At 37.3% G+C, this 18,207-nt stretch overlaps 3 protein-coding genes across 8 annotated transcripts in view; 2 read left to right on the top strand and 1 right to left on the bottom strand.

Annotated features, from left to right (window-relative positions):
- The first annotated feature begins 1 nt into the window (after nucleotide 1).
- On the top strand, nucleotides 2–4,305 carry LOC111870082. Of its 4 annotated transcripts, none has more exons than XM_033753665.1 (3): nucleotides 2–598; nucleotides 2,526–2,906; nucleotides 3,264–4,305. In XM_033753665.1, the coding sequence occupies exons 2-3, from the start codon at nucleotides 2,750–2,752 to the stop codon at nucleotides 4,067–4,069; spliced, it is 963 nt and encodes a 320-aa protein (XP_033609556.1). In that variant the 5' UTR covers nucleotides 2–598; nucleotides 2,526–2,749; the 3' UTR covers nucleotides 4,070–4,305. The 4 variants fall into 4 exon arrangements, with proteins under 4 accessions (XP_033609556.1, XP_033609560.1, XP_033609559.1 ...); XM_033753669.1 differs by having other exon boundaries at nucleotides 2–2,906; nucleotides 3,264–3,418; nucleotides 4,239–4,277; XM_033753666.1 differs by having other exon boundaries at nucleotides 171–192.
- A 5,755-nt stretch (nucleotides 4,306–10,060) lies between these two features.
- On the top strand, nucleotides 10,061–11,233 carry LOC111870076 (piggyBac transposable element-derived protein 3). The gene has a single exon (XM_023862058.1). It carries the CDS (start codon nucleotides 10,061–10,063, stop codon nucleotides 11,231–11,233), a length of 1,173 nt encoding a protein of 390 aa, XP_023717826.1.
- A 540-nt stretch (nucleotides 11,234–11,773) lies between these two features.
- LOC111870073 (syntaxin-12) overlaps nucleotides 11,774–18,207 on the bottom strand; it is a 28,457-nt gene continuing 22,023 nt past the window's right edge. For 2 of the 3 annotated variants that reach the window (XM_023862053.2, XM_023862055.2), the window contains exons 8-9: nucleotides 15,772–15,873; nucleotides 11,774–13,940 (exon numbers count right to left, since the gene is read on the bottom strand). In XM_023862053.2, the coding sequence (XP_023717821.1) occupies nucleotides 15,778–15,873 (96 nt within the window). In that variant the 3' untranslated portion in view covers nucleotides 11,774–13,940; nucleotides 15,772–15,777. The remainder of the gene's footprint in view (nucleotides 13,941–15,771; nucleotides 15,874–18,207) is intronic. The other variant, XM_023862056.2, reaches the window with a different exon arrangement.

Genomic DNA, 18,207 nt, shown 5'->3' on the forward strand with positions numbered 1-18,207 from the left:
ATCTTGAATTCAGGGGGTAGAAACTGACATAGGAGAAGGGCAACAAGGTAACTACTGCCTCTATGTGTGGAGGCAAATACTACACACAGATCTCGACCAATCAGAGTGCATACTCGAACCAATTTGAATTCCCGCAATTATATGCGATTATGGTCATTATCGTCATTATGGTGGTTCATTGCACACAAAATGGTAAGTATGAATTTTGATTTGATGTGGATGTGAAACGGAAGCAGACATTTACGAACGAAGTTACATCTCTGTGTTAAACATATTATTTGTGTATAGGAACGGTATGCTTACTACCACAAATGAGATTAGAAATATATAGAATTCTATGAAGCCCAAAATTTTTGAGGTTATGGTAAACTGTCATCTAAACGATATTTGTTTTATGATATGTTCTGAAACTTTCGGTTTAGCCCAAAGATTGTCTGTAGAATGTGAAGGAGTTCTAAGAGTCCAGTTTTACTGTTATATTTTTTGTATTGCTTCTTGGAGTATAAACATGAAAACGAAGACATGCTGCTGCTGCTGGGTGCTTGTCATCCAGCAGCCAAGGAACCAGATTCTTCAACTTTCCAAAGAACCCAGCACGGTATGTCTGTTTTAATTCATGGTGTAATTACTTTATTATGTGTTGCTTGATCCAATGAATAAATTAAGTTTAATATATGTCTGTGTTCAATTTATTCAACATAACCCCAAAATTTAGAATGTGTACCAAGTTTGTAATGTTTACTGAAGAATTATCTAGGTTTTGAGTCTATTTGTTCTACTTTTACAAGGCTGTAGTATGGGCAGGAAAAGCTGTAATATCTTGCACTATTGATTCTGCTGGAAGGCTGCACAATAACTATTTGTGCAGGAAACATTTCATGGACATTGATTTCACTCAAGCTGAAAGGGTACACTTGAACAGAGTGGCACTTCCATGTGACTCAGGTTCTGCTTCACAGTCATGCCCACAATCTCCTGTCTCTTCATTACATACACCTTCCTTGGATCCTTTGCCCACAGTTATAACTCCCACCCCTTACAGCAAGACAGTGGTGTACTCTACTGTATTACATATTCCTATACATGCAGACGGTCCTTCCACTTCCTCTCAGATGTCTTCAGTCCAACCACCACCAACAGCAGCAAACACCTTTGCAGCGAAAGAAACCTCTCTTCCCCTAAGTTCTGTAAATACAAATGCTTCTGTTGGAGAACTTGGGCATATCAGTTGTCAGAGTTCTTCCTCAAAGCTTAGAGCAAAGCATTCTCTGCTAAAAGAACTTAATTTGGCTTCACTTTCAGAATTGTCACTGAGAGAAAGGAAATTATATGAACATATTCAGAATAAAGAGAGTGCTCTGTAAACTCAAAAAGAAATATAAGGGAAAGAACCTGAAAAATCTCTGTGATGTGGATGGTGATCCACTGATGCAGAGTCTTTCATATTCTTTCACTTTAGAAGCTACCAGATTTTTGGCACCACTGTTTCAGAACATTAGACAGAAGCCTAAGGGCAGGAGGTGGAATTTTGATGAACAAGTGTTTGCCCTGTCTCTCCCGAAACATAGCCCTAAATACTATCTCATTCTGCGTTCACTGCTCCCCCTTGCATCGAGACGATCCTTGCAGTCCATCCTGAATACTGTTCCATTTAGGACAGGCATCAATGCTCATGTGTTTCATGCACTCCAACAGTCTCTGCAGAAAATGTCTGGTAGAAATCACCACTGTTGTTTTATGTTTGATGAAATGTCCATCAGGGAGAACTCTCATTTCAACCATAAAATTGAGTGCATTGAGGGTTTTGAGGATTGTGGAAGCCAGGGCAGGACATGCAATATTGCAAATTGTGCTGTAGTTTTTGTGATCCGTGGCCTACATGGAAAGTGGAAGTAACCAGTTGCTTACTATTTTACTCATGGAAGCACTAAGGCAGAGATGACTGTGCAATACTTGAAGGAGGTTCTTGATGCCTGTCAGAATGCTGGACTGAAGGTTGTTGCCACTGTGTGTGACATGGGGGCCAACAATGTCAAGGCATTGAAACTGTTGGGTGCTTCCAAAAGGAAACCACTCTTCAGATTTCATAATCAAGAAATTGCAACAGTATATGATCCTCCCCACCTCCTGAAGTGCACCTGAAACCTATTCTGAAAGTATGATAAGTAGTTGAAGTCTGAGCACCTGGCAACCAACTTCCTGTTATTGCCAAATGGGACCACATATTGAAACTGTATGAAGTTGACAAACCCAGACCATTTCGTCAGTTGTTCAAGCTGACAGACACCCACCCTGTCATGAAACAAGACCTAGAGGAGTGTATTCTTGTGACATCACCTTATTACTCAATGCCGTAACTGCAATTCAACGTAACTATAACAGAAAAGGTTGAACAATTAATTTCACAATTGGTCCTTTTCATGTTAACAGCTCTCACTAGAATGTCGAACTGTAAACTTCCACTCAATGTATCTTATATATCCTAGGGTTGGACCTATAGAAAACATGTCACTGTATTGTTGCAGGTTTTGTCTAGCACCAACTGTTTACTCAGCTGTTGCTAGGCAACAAATGGTTTCTAGCTTGTAATTGGTGAGCACACGATCCACTGTTGTTGTAAACCTTACATAGCAATGACTGTTTACTCGCTGTTACTAAGCAACGGTACCTGAGCTGTTACTGTAACGTTTCCGGGGTAACATCGTTACTGCCCGGCAAATGACATGCAAGAACTAGTAGAGCAAACACTATGCAGTCATGTATTGTAAGTCAAAGAATTAAGGGAAAGATGTCTCAGTTCTTCACACACCTGAACCCCAGTGCACAGAGTGTTATGAAAGTTAATATGGCTGCGCAAGTTATGAGCCATAGTGTGGCAGCAGGCCTCAACTCTCTAGTGGCTGCAGGTAAGGACCACTGCACTGTATGCTATTAACTATGTTCTCTTATGAAAGAAGTGGCTAATGGGAATAATGAGGGCTAGTTTTCATCATTTATTAAAAACTGTATATCAATATACAGGTTACATAGAATATGTCACAATACTAATGTTTTTAGGGTAATTAAAAATATCTGAAAAGCAGTAATGTGATTTATGAGAGAAAGAGGTGGCAAAGTCTTTGCTATGAGGAATAAAGTAATCAAATGCACAAATTCTTTTTTATGGCAGTCCTTTGCAAAGCGTGTTTTTTTTCCAGTCTGAAGAAATATGGCAGTCCATCATGTAAGAAAGCTCACTAACTTCCTTTTTAATGTTCTTTCAGGAGGGTGCTGCAGTGAATACCTGGCAACAGCTGCGTTTGTTGAGGAGGTTGACAACCTCTTTGATAGTTTCAATGGTGGAACGTGTGTTGACCCTGGGGAAACAATGCCTTGCCTGCTCAACAATAGCAGTCCGAATATAGAGCACTGGAAAAGGGCAAGTATGGGGATAAATAGTTGGATCTTCCTCAAGGATGGTAAACCCACCTTTCTTCATCATCCTCCTTCACAGAATGGGTGGCTGATTGACATCACTGCTGCCCAGCATGTGTGGAGGACACTGAAAGAGGCGGGTTTTAAGTACCTTCACACCCGAAACCTGAATCAGGATCCCCTGGAGGACACGTTTGGGGCTATTCATTTGAACTGTGGTTCTAACAATAACCCAACAGTGGGACAGTCTGTAGATGCCCTGAAGACTAGTATCATCAATGGCCTTGCTTTTAGAGTTCTGGGGGGAACTAATTGTGAGGATGATGGTGCTACTCTTCTGGATAACCTACATTCATTTCTCAGGGAACCTGAGGCTGCTTCACAAAATTCTTCCACAAGTCATGGCAAGGAAACTCATGCTGGTGTGCCTGAGAGTTTCCATGTTGCTCAGCAAGTACAGAAGGACATAAGCACTGCAGTACCTGCTGATGACATGGAAGTGTTCTCAGTAGCGTACGTCAGTGGTTCCATTGCCAGACAGGTTCTTCGAGGTGTCAGCTGTGATGCATGCAAGACATGCCTGACATCCCAAGTGCTGTATCAGCCAATGTATTCATATATTTCAAGGAGTGCAGTGATACAGAACAGTCTCTGACCTATCCTTCTGAGAAGCTTGTTGAGACTTTTGGTACTGCTGTAACTCTAATGGAGTGTATAATGGCAAAGGTGGCCCATTTCACTTCAGTGGAGCAGCATATCAGAGCTGCCATTAAGAGCACCATTGACTTAAAGTGGATTAGGTGTACTGGTTGTTCTCTTCACAGGTTGATGACTGAAGCAGCCAGGCAGAGGGTCACAAAGAGGAAGATTAAGATACTGACACATCAGTAAGCTGAGGTAGCTCAGTCAGTACAGTGATGGGCTGGACACCAGGATTCGATTCCTGGCAGGCTAAAGAAAATTTTCTCTGCTCCACAGCATCCAGACAGTCTCTGCGGTTCACCCAGACACCTATCCAATGGTTACCGTGAGTAAAGCAGGCGAGGTGTGAACCTGACCACTCACCTCCACCTAGTGCTCAGGTCAAGTATGGAGCTATACCTCCACCCCCCATACGCCTTCATGGAGTGGTGCTTAATTAATCAAGGGTAGGGACCATTATTCCTTCACTGCCTATATTATTGGTTAGTGTGTGCTTTGTTTTTCTGTGGGGGTGGGGTGAGACAGTCCATTTGGTATGTCTGCCACTAATTGGTCTATTGTTCCAGCTCTGGATGGTGGATATGGAGCATTTCGTGGAATGAGAGTGACAGGGGTTAACTTAATGATGCTACCAGCAGCTCAATCTATATAGCATTGAATGGAAGTACAATTGGCTAATAATGAACTGGAAACGATGCAGTAGTAGTCACGGCCTAATTTGAGATACTAAGTAGGCATTTGCCTGGTGGGACTGAAGAAAACCATAAAAACCTCAGGATATTGGTGTCCCAACTAAGATTCAAACTCAAAACTTCCAAAATAAAGGTCAGAAGCATTACCACATGAGGTAACTTGCCTGGTGGTGGGCAGATGGAACTGGCTGGAGATTACTGCCCAGTGGCTTTGGCATTAGGATGTTGAATCTTTGGGTTTTATTAGCAATGTTATGATGTTTTATTGTAGTCATTGCTTTTTTCACATTTCCAGGACAGTACTTCTATTAATTCAAGTCAGCAGTGCTTTGTAACTTTTTTGTACTAGGAGTTTGGTATGGAAGTTCCCCCTTTCCCTCAGTGGCATACCATCATCTTTAAGTGCTTAACCTTTACCATACAATATTGTTTATGTTCTTTTTGTGTTCAAAGCATTCTTTCCTGATCACATACCTATGATAGATACACATGTAGCAGAAGGTTGCCAAAATCAGGCACTCCTTTTTCAGCAGCACATTTACAGAGGCAGAGTTGTGCAGCCACAGTGGGGCAAAGACTGTTCTGAATGAAACTTAAAGCTGCATCTTTTATGGTCAAACTCTGAAAGGAATCTGGCAATGTGTAATGAGCTGGAAAGGTTTCAAGACAGCACAGACAAAACTGGAATTATTTGCTTTTTTATTTATTATTTACTGTTGCTGTAAACAGTTCAGACAGTGTCAAATGGTAGGCTCATTACTATTGAACAATTAATTGGAAAGCACATGAAGTGGTTGTGGGCTAACATGGGGTACTACCCTGCCTGAGGGGGGCTGAGAAGAACTACGAGGGTAAGTCAATAAGTAAGTTACAAATGGATATAGAACTTAAACAAATAAGAGTACTGATTTGAAAAATGCTTTCATTTCTCAACACAATCTCCCTGTACATTGAGGCACTTGTCCCATCATTTCACAAGCCCTTGAAAACCAGCAGCATAAAATTCTTTGGGCTGATGCAGGAACCAGGCATGTTGCTCTTGCATGACAATGCACGTCCCCATACTGCCAACAAGACAAATGAGACGCTGCGAAATTTCAAGTGGGAAGTCCTCGAGCAACCTCCGTACAGCCCCAACCTTGCTCCAAGTGACTTCCATTTGTTCGGCCCTCTTAAACATCATCTTTCGGCGATGAAGCTATAGATATGGAAGTCATCGCCTGGTTCCAATAGCAGCCCAAAGAATTTTATGCTGCTGGTCTTCAGGGGGTTCTGAAACGATGGGACAAGTGCCTCAATGTACAGGGAGATTATGTTGAGAAATAAAAGCATTTTTCAAATCAGTACACTTATTTAAGTTCTATATCCATTTGTAACTTACTTATTGACTTACCTACGAATAAAAAACCTCAGAGAGGATAACTGGTGTCCTGGTCAAGATTCAAACTAAGAACCTCCAAAATGCAAGCCTGAAGCCTTGCTACATAAGCTCACTTGCTTGGTATTAGTTCATTTACATGCTCTTAACAAAATGTTGGGCTACAGTGTGTCGCTTTATTACAACACTTTTCTTATACAACCTCTTTATTAATGTTAAATATAATAAAAACAAATTATGTTCACTTTTGTTTGTATCATTTTGTACAATCCATTTTAAACAGCCTCACTGATAAAATTCAAACACGTAAAATTATTATGCAGGCATAGTCTTTGGTCTTCACATAGTCTTACAGCTAACAATGGAAAAAATTATATATATATATCAGGTTTAATGATGTACACTGACAAGAAGAGGAAGGTTATTCTCTTCAATTAAACTTTTGTATTTATACACATCTTTGTTAAAATAATAATATAGCTACAATATAAATGGCTCTTCTGTGATGTCGCAAGCAATCAATGAAACAAAATTAAATTCTTTATTCAGAGTTATACTGTGTAATCATACAGCATTCACTACGACTTTCAAATGGGTGTTTATCCATTATAATATTGATTTGAAGGACAAAGACTCACCAACACAACACATATCAGAACATTCTTAAATATATACATGTAAGATTTACATATTGTAACGTGTTTGGAGTAGATACTTCCATGGTAATGCAATAACAGTGGGCTGTTGTGTAGGAATTGCAGAATCAACGAAGCAGCGTTTCCCCAGTGATAGACAACAGAAGGTTCACTGCGTAGCAATGGCTGCGGATATAAAACAAGGTAATGCATTCGCCGAGTCAGTATTGGGATAGCCGTCGCCGAAGACAGTCGAGTTCCAGCCACAGCCAAGGACAGTATTAGCACTGAAGTTGGGCCAAAAGCCATGTGATACTACAAAGTGGTAATAATTGTATGGTGTATAAGTGTGAGTGTCCAATAAAGATTCGCTAAACCCGAGACCCAAGTAAAGTTATTTGTCGCGGGACATACCCAACACATGACAATATGTAAGAATTACATAAAAATATAATAACTAGAAACATGAAAAGTATCAACATGCACACTTATTGCATTCGTTATACTAAAACAAAACTCGATCATATGTCTGTTACCCTTTTCACATTGTCAGGATATGTCTTGATGGTCATATAAATCTTGTTGTGGTCCAATATGGACACTGTCCCATAACCTATACAATCTCAAAAGAGAGAAAAAGTTAACTGAAATTGGTTCTGATAGTGTTGTGTATATAAATAAATCAATCTCAAATGTGGTTCAACTACAGTCTCAGCCTGATATTTGGAAAATCAAATTCTTGCTCCAGTGTCTGAATCTACTGCTTCTGAAATTCAAGGAAAATAAATTGGACTTTGAACATCGGGTGTTGAATGTCAAAATATATGGACCTCAGTGTGTTAAGGAAGAGTACATAGTAGAATCTGTCTGTAGATGAGCCAGTATTACATGATGGACTGAAAATTTTCTCATCCCAAAAAATTTGGAATAACAAAAATACAAAACCACCTGTAATAATTGGAAAACTGACATAATATTCGAAAGCTGAAGGATGTTAGAGGTGAACAAATGTGTTCTTGTTATGAAGTTGTGCTGTATAAAGCACAGTATGATTTATGACATAATATTAATTTAATAATTGCTGGAATACATCTCAACAGCCAGTGGTTTCTCATCAAGGTCTGGGTTCAATCCCAAAGCAGTCAATGTGGAATTTGTGGTAGATCCATCCATCCATCAGTAATCTGTCAGATATGTGGTAGATATAGTGGTGCAAATGCAGATTTCTTCTCAAAGCAATTTCATGTATCACTGTCAGTCATCAACCACCAATGTTCTGTACTCATGTACTACATGGATAAGTCAAAGGTATTATTTTTTCGGGGAAGTAGATCTATTCAAATTACCAGACCCCTTTTTTATGTAAATAATAAGGAGGTGGGTTATTCAGTGGATGTAAAATTTTTGGGTATTTGCATTACTGAAGATTTAAGTTGGGCAACCCACACCCAATATGTGTGTCAAAAACTTAGCAAGACTACCTATTTGATAAAATCCCTATGGAAGTCGGTGAGCCAAACTGTTTTAAGAAGTGTGTATCTTGCAAAATTTGAGTCCGTGTTGAAATACGGTATTATTTTTTTGGGGTGGGGTGCAAAAGGACTCTGAAACTCTATTTAAACTGCAGAAAAAATGTGTAAGGGTGATAAAAGGTGTTAAAAATAGAGTTTCCTGTAGAAATTTCTTTCGTGAATTAAAGATTCTAACTGTTACTTCTTTATATATTTTTGAGATCCTATGTTTTATGATAAAAAATAAGATTCATACCACCCAGTATTCTGATGTTCATGGCTATAACACTATTCATAAACATAATTTGTTTGTACAATTTTGTAATACTGAGCATAGCAAGAGAGGGGTGATTAGTATGGGAACCAAAATATTTAATGTCCTTCCAACTGAATTAAAGAATGTTAAAAATTTTAATGTTTTTAAGAAGAAACTTAAGAATTATTTGTTGTGTAATGTCTTCTATTCTCTTCAAGAATTTTTTAACAATTGTTGACATGGACTGTTTGTTGATAAATCTGTCTGTATATTTTTATGCCTTTTTTGGAATATTTATTATTATTAATTTTTGACATAAACTGTTTGTTAATAAATCTGTCTATATGTTTAAAATATTTATTCTTATGTCTTTTTTTGAAGTATTTGTTATTCTTAAATTAAGTTAAAAATGTATTGCTGTATTATAGTGATGAATCACTGTGTGAATGTTATGTTATTTTTTTTTACTTATGTTATTTTTGATGTGATGTTGATGTTTGACATGTCCAATTGTAATTCTCTACAGCTATGGATGAAATAAATAATAATAATAATAATAATCTTCATTGTCAAGAGAGGCTTAAGTTACAGCTCAGCTTTCCACCATGGTAGCCTGGGTTCAATCTCAGGATAGGTCATGGGGAACTTCTGGTTGCGGGCACTGGGGTGGGTTTTCTCATGGTACTTCAGTTTCTGCTGCCAATTCTCATTCACTAATCATCCTATCATTATCTGACACCATATATGCTTGATACTGACAGCGACATTAAATAACTATATATGGTATTTTTAATGTATCTGTCAACACAACAGTTCTATAATAAACAGATCAATATTACTGTATTATCATTTGTTTATTGTGTGAATGTATTGGTACAAGTTTAAGGTCTTTCATTAATTAATTTCTTTAATTAACTGGAACGTGGCTATCTTGGACAAAGTGAAGTTTTGTGTGTTGGTGATTTCTTTTTCTACTATAAATGCCTCTGATGATGGCTCCGTGGTGAGCCGAAACATGTAAGGCAGGTGGTGACGAGGTGGAAAACTTAAAAAAGTGTCACATTTGACGGAAGGAACTTGATTGTTTATTGGTACAAGTTTTGACCCTTTCAGGTAATCATCAGGCAATCATTACATGAATATGTCACCTATTGGATTGTTTACCAACATGGATCCAGTTCAGTGATTTATACATTTTTTTCTTGTTTGGTTTGCATTATAATTTTAATGGTTAAATTTTAAATTATAAAAATGTACATTTCATTTAAAAAGTCCAATTAGCATAAAACTTAAAATTTGTATATCTTCTGATTATTTTTCTTAGCGTGATGGTGAATGTTGCATATTATGGGGCTTTCTTGGAAGTCGGCATTTTTCTTTTTAATTTATTAGGGTATAATATATGTGTGGTGATCTTCTACATGATGATATATCCTGTTACTTCTTTTATAACGGTTTGGGTGATTAACAACATGGATATACCAGCTGACAATAAAGACAGGTTTTATAAAGTTCGGCCTATATATACTGCCCTGCGTAACAGATGTCTAGAGTTACCTGCGGAGGAAGAGTTAGCAGTTGATGAGGCAATGATCCCATTTACAGGGCGGCTCTCTGTAAAACAGTATGTGAAGGGCAAGCCAACTCCATGGGGTATCAAAATGTACATGTTATGTGGTAAGAGTGGACAAGCTTATGATTTTATTCTTTATCAGGGAGCATCAACTGAATTTCAAGAATCTTTGTTGAAGGCATTTGGGCAAGGACCAACAGTAGTTTTACAGTTAGCCCAGAGAATAAAACAAGAAATGGGGCATAAGATATATTTTGATAATTTTTTTTCCTCATACAAGCTTTTCCAAGCACTGAAACAAGAAAACATCTGTGCTGCTGGAACTGTCAGAGTCAACCGTTTTGCTAATCCTCCTCTAATGCCGGACAAGGAGGCACTGAAGAAGGAAAGAGGATTTTCAGAAGAAATTTGCAGCACAGATGACATAACACTGGTAAAATGGGTTGACAACAAAACAGTTGTTCTAGGTTCAAATTTTATTGGGAAAGGAGAAACTGACAAAGTTGAACGCTGGGACAAGAAACAAAATAAATATGTTACTATCAATCGACCAGAGATTGTAAAACTCTACAACCATGGCATGGGTGGAGTTGATCTTTTTGATCAATTGATGTCATATTACAGAATTTTTATAAAATCCAAGAAATGGACACTCAGAGCAATTTTCCATGCTGTTGATTTTGCTGTGGTACAGAGTTGGCTGGAATACAGGACAAGTGCCAGAGAAATTGGTCTACCAACGAAGAAAATAATGGATCTCCTACATTTCCGTATGAGACTGGCTGATGTTCTGGTGTTAAGTGGGAAGGATATCCCCAATAAAAAAAGAGGTCGACCATCTGCCACACCTCCAGATACTCCTGTTCAAAGGCTACGAGGAGAAACTAGGCCTCCTGAAGAGATTCAGTACGACGGAGCACAACACTGGCCTCTTCATGAAAATGGTGCACTGCCTACTAGGTGCAAATTTCCAGAATGCAAGGGACGTTCGAGAGTAAAATGTGAAAAATGTAATGTACATCTTTGTTTGTCAAAGGAAAAGAACTGTTTCCGTTCATTTCATTTAAATTAAAAGACATTATGAACATAATTCTCAACACATTTTATTGTTAACTAAAACATGGTGAATTTTATATCTATTGTATGTGTAAAAGAGTTCACATTTAAATGCACCAAATAAAAATATTTTTTTTTGTCTACAATGATTTCAGTGTTGATTGAGACCCAGTGTACACAATTGTGTACCAAGTATATTTTGAAAACGGGTACATATATTTTTATAAATCTTGCTTCTAAAATCATTAAAAAATCACCTAAGAGCATTAGAGCATAAAAAAAAATTTCCTTCCTCCAGAAAAAATTCAGGTCTGAAGGGGTTAAGGTGGAACTATTTATTTAGAGTTGTTGTTTACTTTCCATACAGTACGGACAATTCTCCATAAGATGAGGCACCGGCTATATGGTTAATTAATTTGCAGTATCATTTCTTATATAAAGAAATATCGAATTTCCAATTTGTCCATGGAAACATATGAAAAGTAAAATATCAACGACTGATTCAATGATATATAACATCAATTTTATCTTGTTTTATACAATAACTTTTAGTTTCTATATAATCTGACTTATTGTATTTTTACGCAAAGTATTTTAAATGATTAATAACATTCTATCCAATCTAATGTAATGCAGTTCAGTGGTATATGTTTGTTAATATGTGTTTGCCTGATGATGGCCGTTAGTGGCTGAAACATATAGCGAAACCATAGCTGGGCGCTGTCCTTGATTTTTTCTGTTTGTTGTGTTGTGACGGTCAATAAAGAGTTGTGCTATTTGGTGTGTTATGTTGTTACCTTATATGGGAGTACCCTGTCTTCCTGTTGTCGTTCCCTCGGTGTGGTTTTGTCTGTCGTGTTGATGGATACATCAATACCATAAACAGTATGAATGAATGTATAAGGGGTGGGCCTTCTTGGCCCTCGCACTGTGACCACAGTGATCTATTGTGCCTTACACCATAAACAGACACACAACAGGATGAATGCAATAAAGTTATCAAATAACTAACTAAAAGCATGAATCACTGTACAAAAAATGGACCAAACAGTCTGATCTAATGGTAATCCTCTAAACATGTATTTGGGAGGTGCTTGGTTTGAATCTTGGCCAGGTACTATCCTGATTGAGGCTTTCTGTGGTCTTCCTCAGTTCCTCCAAGCAAATGTCACCTTGGTTAGGCCATTACCATTTCCTTCCAGCTCATCAATCATGTGATGCTGTACAATCTCAGTACTGACAGTGTCATAAAATAACCAAGTAAAAATCATTAATGGCTGATACAAGTGGCTCATTTGAGGTGACACAGTACTCTGTCTCGCCCCACTCCCAACATCAACACATGTCTTGCTACTTGGAATTCTTCCTCTGATATTTTCCTGCACTGTACAATTTATGGGAAACAAGTATACTTACAATCACTACAATATAACTTTGACATGTGCATTTCTAGAACTTGTCTGTACTTCGGGTCAACAAGGTAGAGTACCATGTAGGCGTAAAGTACGAGCACTCATTAACATGGAATATCACGGAAGGTCACTTCATCACACTGTTCAGATAAAAATTGAAATAAGGTGATTAAAAAATTAGGTCATCAAATGGAATCTTGCTTACCTCACCACTTAGGACTGATCTGGCCAAGGCAGACAATAACAATTTTTGCATCTGTACCAAGGTTCATAACTTGTTAAGATTTTGAGGCTTCTTCAACCATTTCATTTCCATTCTGCAACTCATCACTAACCCTGAACAGAATGACTACAAAACCAACAGTTCCAAATCATGAGGCTCCTATTACATATTACACGTGGGATACGAAGAAGATAATGTTATTTAAATCCTCAAAATTACTTCCATAAAATACTTGCAATTAAAACTCTTCATTTTGGAGCAAAAACAACTGAAAAAATTCCCCTATTCTCTCCTTCCAAAATAAAAGAAGACAGGAAATTAATTTCAAATCCAAATACTTCATACATAAAAATGAGAATACTGAATCACAACAAACACAAGTCTTTCCAACAGCATGACTTTTGCTTAGCATCAACAAACTATATCAAAACATTATTCACATCCTTCATGAGAGCACATTTTTTAAGTAAATTATAGAATTTAAAATTCTCTCATATATGTAGTTCTTTGTACACACTATACAATATTAATAAAAGTGACTACATGAAAATTAACAGAATGGTATAATTAGTGAAAGCTACCAAAAACTGTCAATGGAATGTTACAACTGATGTACAAACACAAAGCCTATATACTGGAGCAATCCATTAAATTATCCTAACTGAAAAAGAGAAGAATACATGGCCTTAAGTGTTTACTATATGCAGATAAGTATACAACAGTAAGAAGAAAATCATGTGAATCCTTCAAATAAACAAGTATAGTGATGTTATGATACATTTAGAAAGTATGAGTAGGAGTATGAGGGGTGAGCCATAAAAACCAGCCCTGCGACCTTCAATGATCTATTGTGCTTCATTTAGAAAGTAAGTCTCTGTCAATTTATGGAGCATTTTGTAGAACTTCACAACATCCAGCCTGCAGTCTTCATCATATGCTGCGTACATCTGCCAGCTTCATTTGCTCACCACAAGTGTATATCAATTCATTTGCATGGCCTGTATCTTGATTCATATGATTAGTAAGATAACAGCACATATTACACCAGAAATTCCTAGCATAAGGACCTTCCTTTTGCATTGACCTGTCTAGGAAAGAAACAAGATTTTATTAGCTCACCACCACAATGTCACATTTCTAGGTAACAGAAATAGACAGTAGATGAAATGTAGGCAGCTTCCTATACAGTATCAATAAACACATTCAGTTCATTGTTGATAAATTATGTATTTATCTGAAATTTCCTTGCAAAAGGGGCTTATAATTCTAATATGTCACTCATTACAGATAAGGCATCTAATGACCCATGTTTAACATACCAATATACGAAACCAACAATGTCCAACTAAACTCTGTACCATACTTCATTTACTTGAAAAGAACAGCTAACTTGATGTCAATCACTTTCTTTAGTTAAATACAGTTTAAATTGCAAATGGTTTTTAAATTATATTTTTCAGGTTCTTCTGCTGTGACATAACATTCCACCTCTGTCTGACAAACATGTACATGAGCACACTCCAGTTGCTTTTCTTTTGCTCAGAAATCACATTCTTTTACTTTAACACAATTTTGCAATGTCGATCATTTGCTTCCATTAGCTTTTTAAGACAATTTATCAGCACATTCATGACTACTCTTCTCCAGAAACAAAATGATAAACCAAGCATTCATCCAATCAGTCACTAATATTTCAGTCTGGTAACATATGTTTCTTTTGCTTGCATAATAGACAAAGATTTACGTCATTATGTCCATGTCTGCCTGTCTGTCTGTCCTTACATACTAATTTCTGACTACTGGAAGTTACACAAGAACATATATGCCACTGGATGTCACCCCATTCTTAACCTTCACCTTCCCACATATGTAGTACGAGAAAGTAATGTGATCTTGTGATTTTGACATATTTGAACATTTTTCAGTATATTGAATAATAAAAAAAATGGTTTCTGAAATGCCACCTGTGTCTGTTCATTAAGTATGTGTGCTTCACTTGCAACTGAATCACTGCCCGGATAGTATTCACATTCTGCTTTTAGAGTTTATCCATTATAGGTTGGTGCGCCATGAGTATCAATATTCTGTCTCCAAAAATAGGGGCCCTTCAAAGGGCCACCAAACACAAAATTGCCATTTTCTCAAAAAGAGCTTGAATGATTCTCATTTATTCTGGTAGTCTGTAAAGAAAATCTCCCTAAATAGAACTGAATAGGTGGTATGCCATCTAGTGGCTCAAATGCAAACTGTCAATTTTCAAAGAAATTACTTATTAGAGACTAATACATTTCCAAGACACTTTAAAATTTTATAACAAATATCTCTTTTGGTATTAAGTGCTAATCTCATGAATATTATCATGTCATATGCATAAAACAGCATCATACTGGGACCCATCCACGATGTGAGTGGACATATTTTTTTGTGACGGAACAATTCTATTTGCAAGAATGATCCTTTAACACATATATGGAGCAAAAAATGAAAATATCCATGTCAATATAATAACTATCAGTTATTAAAAGGTTAATGCAGGGTTCTGAAATTTTAAGTGGAGACCTTATAAAGGAATGCAATTAAGATCATCTTTTGTTGTGGGCAGGTGTTGGTGGGAGTTGGCAACAGAGATTATTGGAGTGATCTATCCAGAGCATATAATATCTATTCTATGAGCATTTTAAAAGCTGCTTCAAAGAAACATTTGTGAACATGGTCCTGAAGACATAATTCTTTAAGTGACTAAATTATATTATGCTAACTGAACTGTTATTAGATACAAATTAAATTGAATGGTAGTTCCACTCATGAAGTCATTTAAATTGAAGTTACAGTAAAGTAAACTATAATAAATAGGAATCAGAAATTTAAATTAATTGAACCTTCAATGCCAACCAATAACATGAAACAGTAACTACTTACATGAGCTCACTTTGAGACCTGCCAAATAATTATGCCAATAATCACAGCCAAAACAACACTGAGACAAATTGCTAGGATACACTTCTTCTTCCGAAGTTTGTTCTGCAAATAAAATACAACTTGGCAGGAAAGAAAGGAACACAAAAAAAAAATTCTACATTTAAAAAACAATCTTATATAATCACTACTCTATGACCTCAAATGTTTTCGATTTTATCAACAATTTCATAGTCACAAACCAGACCCCTTTGTCAGTTGGATTAGAAAATTTCTAACATGTCTCCTGCAGCATATACAGGTGTCCTATGATGGAAAGTTGAAACTTCACCTACATTCAGGGCAGTTCATTACAAGTAAAAAATAAAGAGTAATTATTTTACTTAGCCTCAGTATCGAAAGAGTTATCAATATTTCAAGTTGTTACTGGAAATAAGAAAAGAAAATGCAAGATTACTGTTTTACAATTTTTAGCACAGTAATAATTTTTTTTTTAACTTGCTTGGTGGGGGGTGGAGTCCAACTGGGTCCACTCGGCATGGCGGCCACTGATTGGCCTATTTTAGCCTGCCCTGGGTGATTATGATTATGGAGAATTTGGTGGAATGAAGATTGGCAGGGGAAACCGAAGTACTTGGAGAAAACCCGCCCCAGCGCCACTTTGTCCACCAAAAATCCCACTTGACCAGCCCCAGCATCGAACCCGGGCTGCCGCGGTGGGAAGCCAGCGACTAACTGCTTGAGCTATGGTGCAGCCTTTCACAGTAATAATTTACTACAGTAATTTCTGAAAGCAGCCATGATGTTCTTTTATACGAGTTCTCATTCTCTTTAAAAGAGAACTACTTGCTCTACACAGTATGAGATCACCATTTCCAATCTTTGCTGTGGCACTGAAGATGTTGCCTGTTAGCTCTGCTACTGTTTACAATTTGATTTCATGAACAAAGCTTTTCATATGCCCCCATAAGTAACAATCAAAAGGTGTCACATCTGGAAACCTTAATAACCAGACTTATGGGTCTCCCCAGCAGATATAATGACCTTGAAACCGATGATTTAAAAATCAACTTGCATATCTCACACAGTTCACTAGTGCACCACTATGCTAAAATGATATATTTTGTCTGACCTCATGTGGCACATCTCCCAGCAATTCTGGCAAGTGGATTTCATATAAGCATAGGTGCCTCTCTGCACTTATGTGGTGTTCAAGTATAAATGGTCCACTGAGTCAGTCGGTAACCATGCATCATGTTTGCGGAAAACAGTGAGAATAGCCATGTTTGTTATTCCCTACCTCACATCACCTTGTCCACAAACAAAATTCGAGGATTGAGCTAATCATTCTGAACAAGCCAGTTGCATATTTCTATGCATGCAGGGTAAACATCAGGCTGAAAGGTCTGAACAACATGCTAATAAAATGGATAACAATCATGATAATTAAGAGTTTTCCTATGTTCGCACGTGGCACATGAGTTTGTTGAGATATTCTGTGAACACCAGTGACTGAATTACTATCCACTGTCTTCTGTATGACCTCTTCTTTGTTAACTCTTTGCTGTACTGGATGTTCACTTGCTAGTTTTGGAAATCTACTTCTTTCTCATAAACACCTGTATATGTGTAAACACACTTGCCAGACATGTTCGCTGATTTGGGAATAATTTCTCATATAAAAGAGGTAAAGCTTTCCCTGTAACAGGCCATGCGGGCTCATAGGATTGTGAGAGGTCGAAGCTCCCATTTTTTTAGACAATTACCTCACAGATGGCGGTAAGGTTGTCAGCCTAACGCGCCAGCCACCCATTTACCCCCCAGGAAGATTTCTGGTACTCATTTCTGTTAGAGGCTGCGTCAACCCCAGGACCATAGTGGAAGGATTAGGTCAATTGAAAAAATCCACCTCCTTTCTCATATTCTTGCATAAATGCTACAGCATTCCCATTGCAGAATTTGTAAGCAAAATATCTGCAACGTGTTCTTCATTAGTGTACAGGTATATTTAAAAAATACAGTATCAGTGGTATAACACATGACATCACACTTGTTCAGTTATGCATCAGAAGAAACTCTGCTGAGCTGTCTGTTTAGCACTGTTACTAGATCAATCCTCATTTTTCATGTTCTGCTTTAAGAAATCCTTGACAACTGTTGTGACCCAAATATTGATAATGAGCAAAATGATTACTTCCTTTTTTATGAGTATTTGTAATGACCTCCCCTACTTTACTTTAGAATATGCCATTAGGAAGGTCCAGGAAAACCAAGTGGGACTGAAATTAAATGGGACGCATCAGCTGTTGGTCTATGCTGATGAGGTAAATCTACTGGGTGATAATATAGACACCATAAAGAAAAACACACAAACTTTAACTGACGTAAGTAAGAAGGTTGGTCTAGAAGTAAACACAGAGAAAACTAAGTATATGTTGC

Source organism: Cryptotermes secundus, unplaced genomic scaffold, assembly GCF_002891405.2.
Source record: "Cryptotermes secundus unplaced genomic scaffold, Csec_1.0 scaffold355, whole genome shotgun sequence".
In the NCBI taxonomy this organism is placed as follows: Eukaryota; Metazoa; Arthropoda; class Insecta; order Blattodea; family Kalotermitidae; genus Cryptotermes; species Cryptotermes secundus.

Coding starts and splice junctions, on each gene's coding strand:
- LOC111870076 (XM_023862058.1), top strand. CDS start 10,061: ATGGATATACCAGCTGACAATAAAGACAGGTTTTATAAAGTTCGGCCT.
- LOC111870082 (XM_033753665.1), top strand. CDS start 2,750: ATGCAGTCATGTATTGTAAGTCAAAGAATTAAGGGAAAGATGTCTCAG. Junction 2,907..3,263: donor CAACTCTCTAGTGGCTGCAG/GTAAGGACCACT, acceptor ATGTTCTTTCAG/GAGGGTGCTGCAGTGAATAC.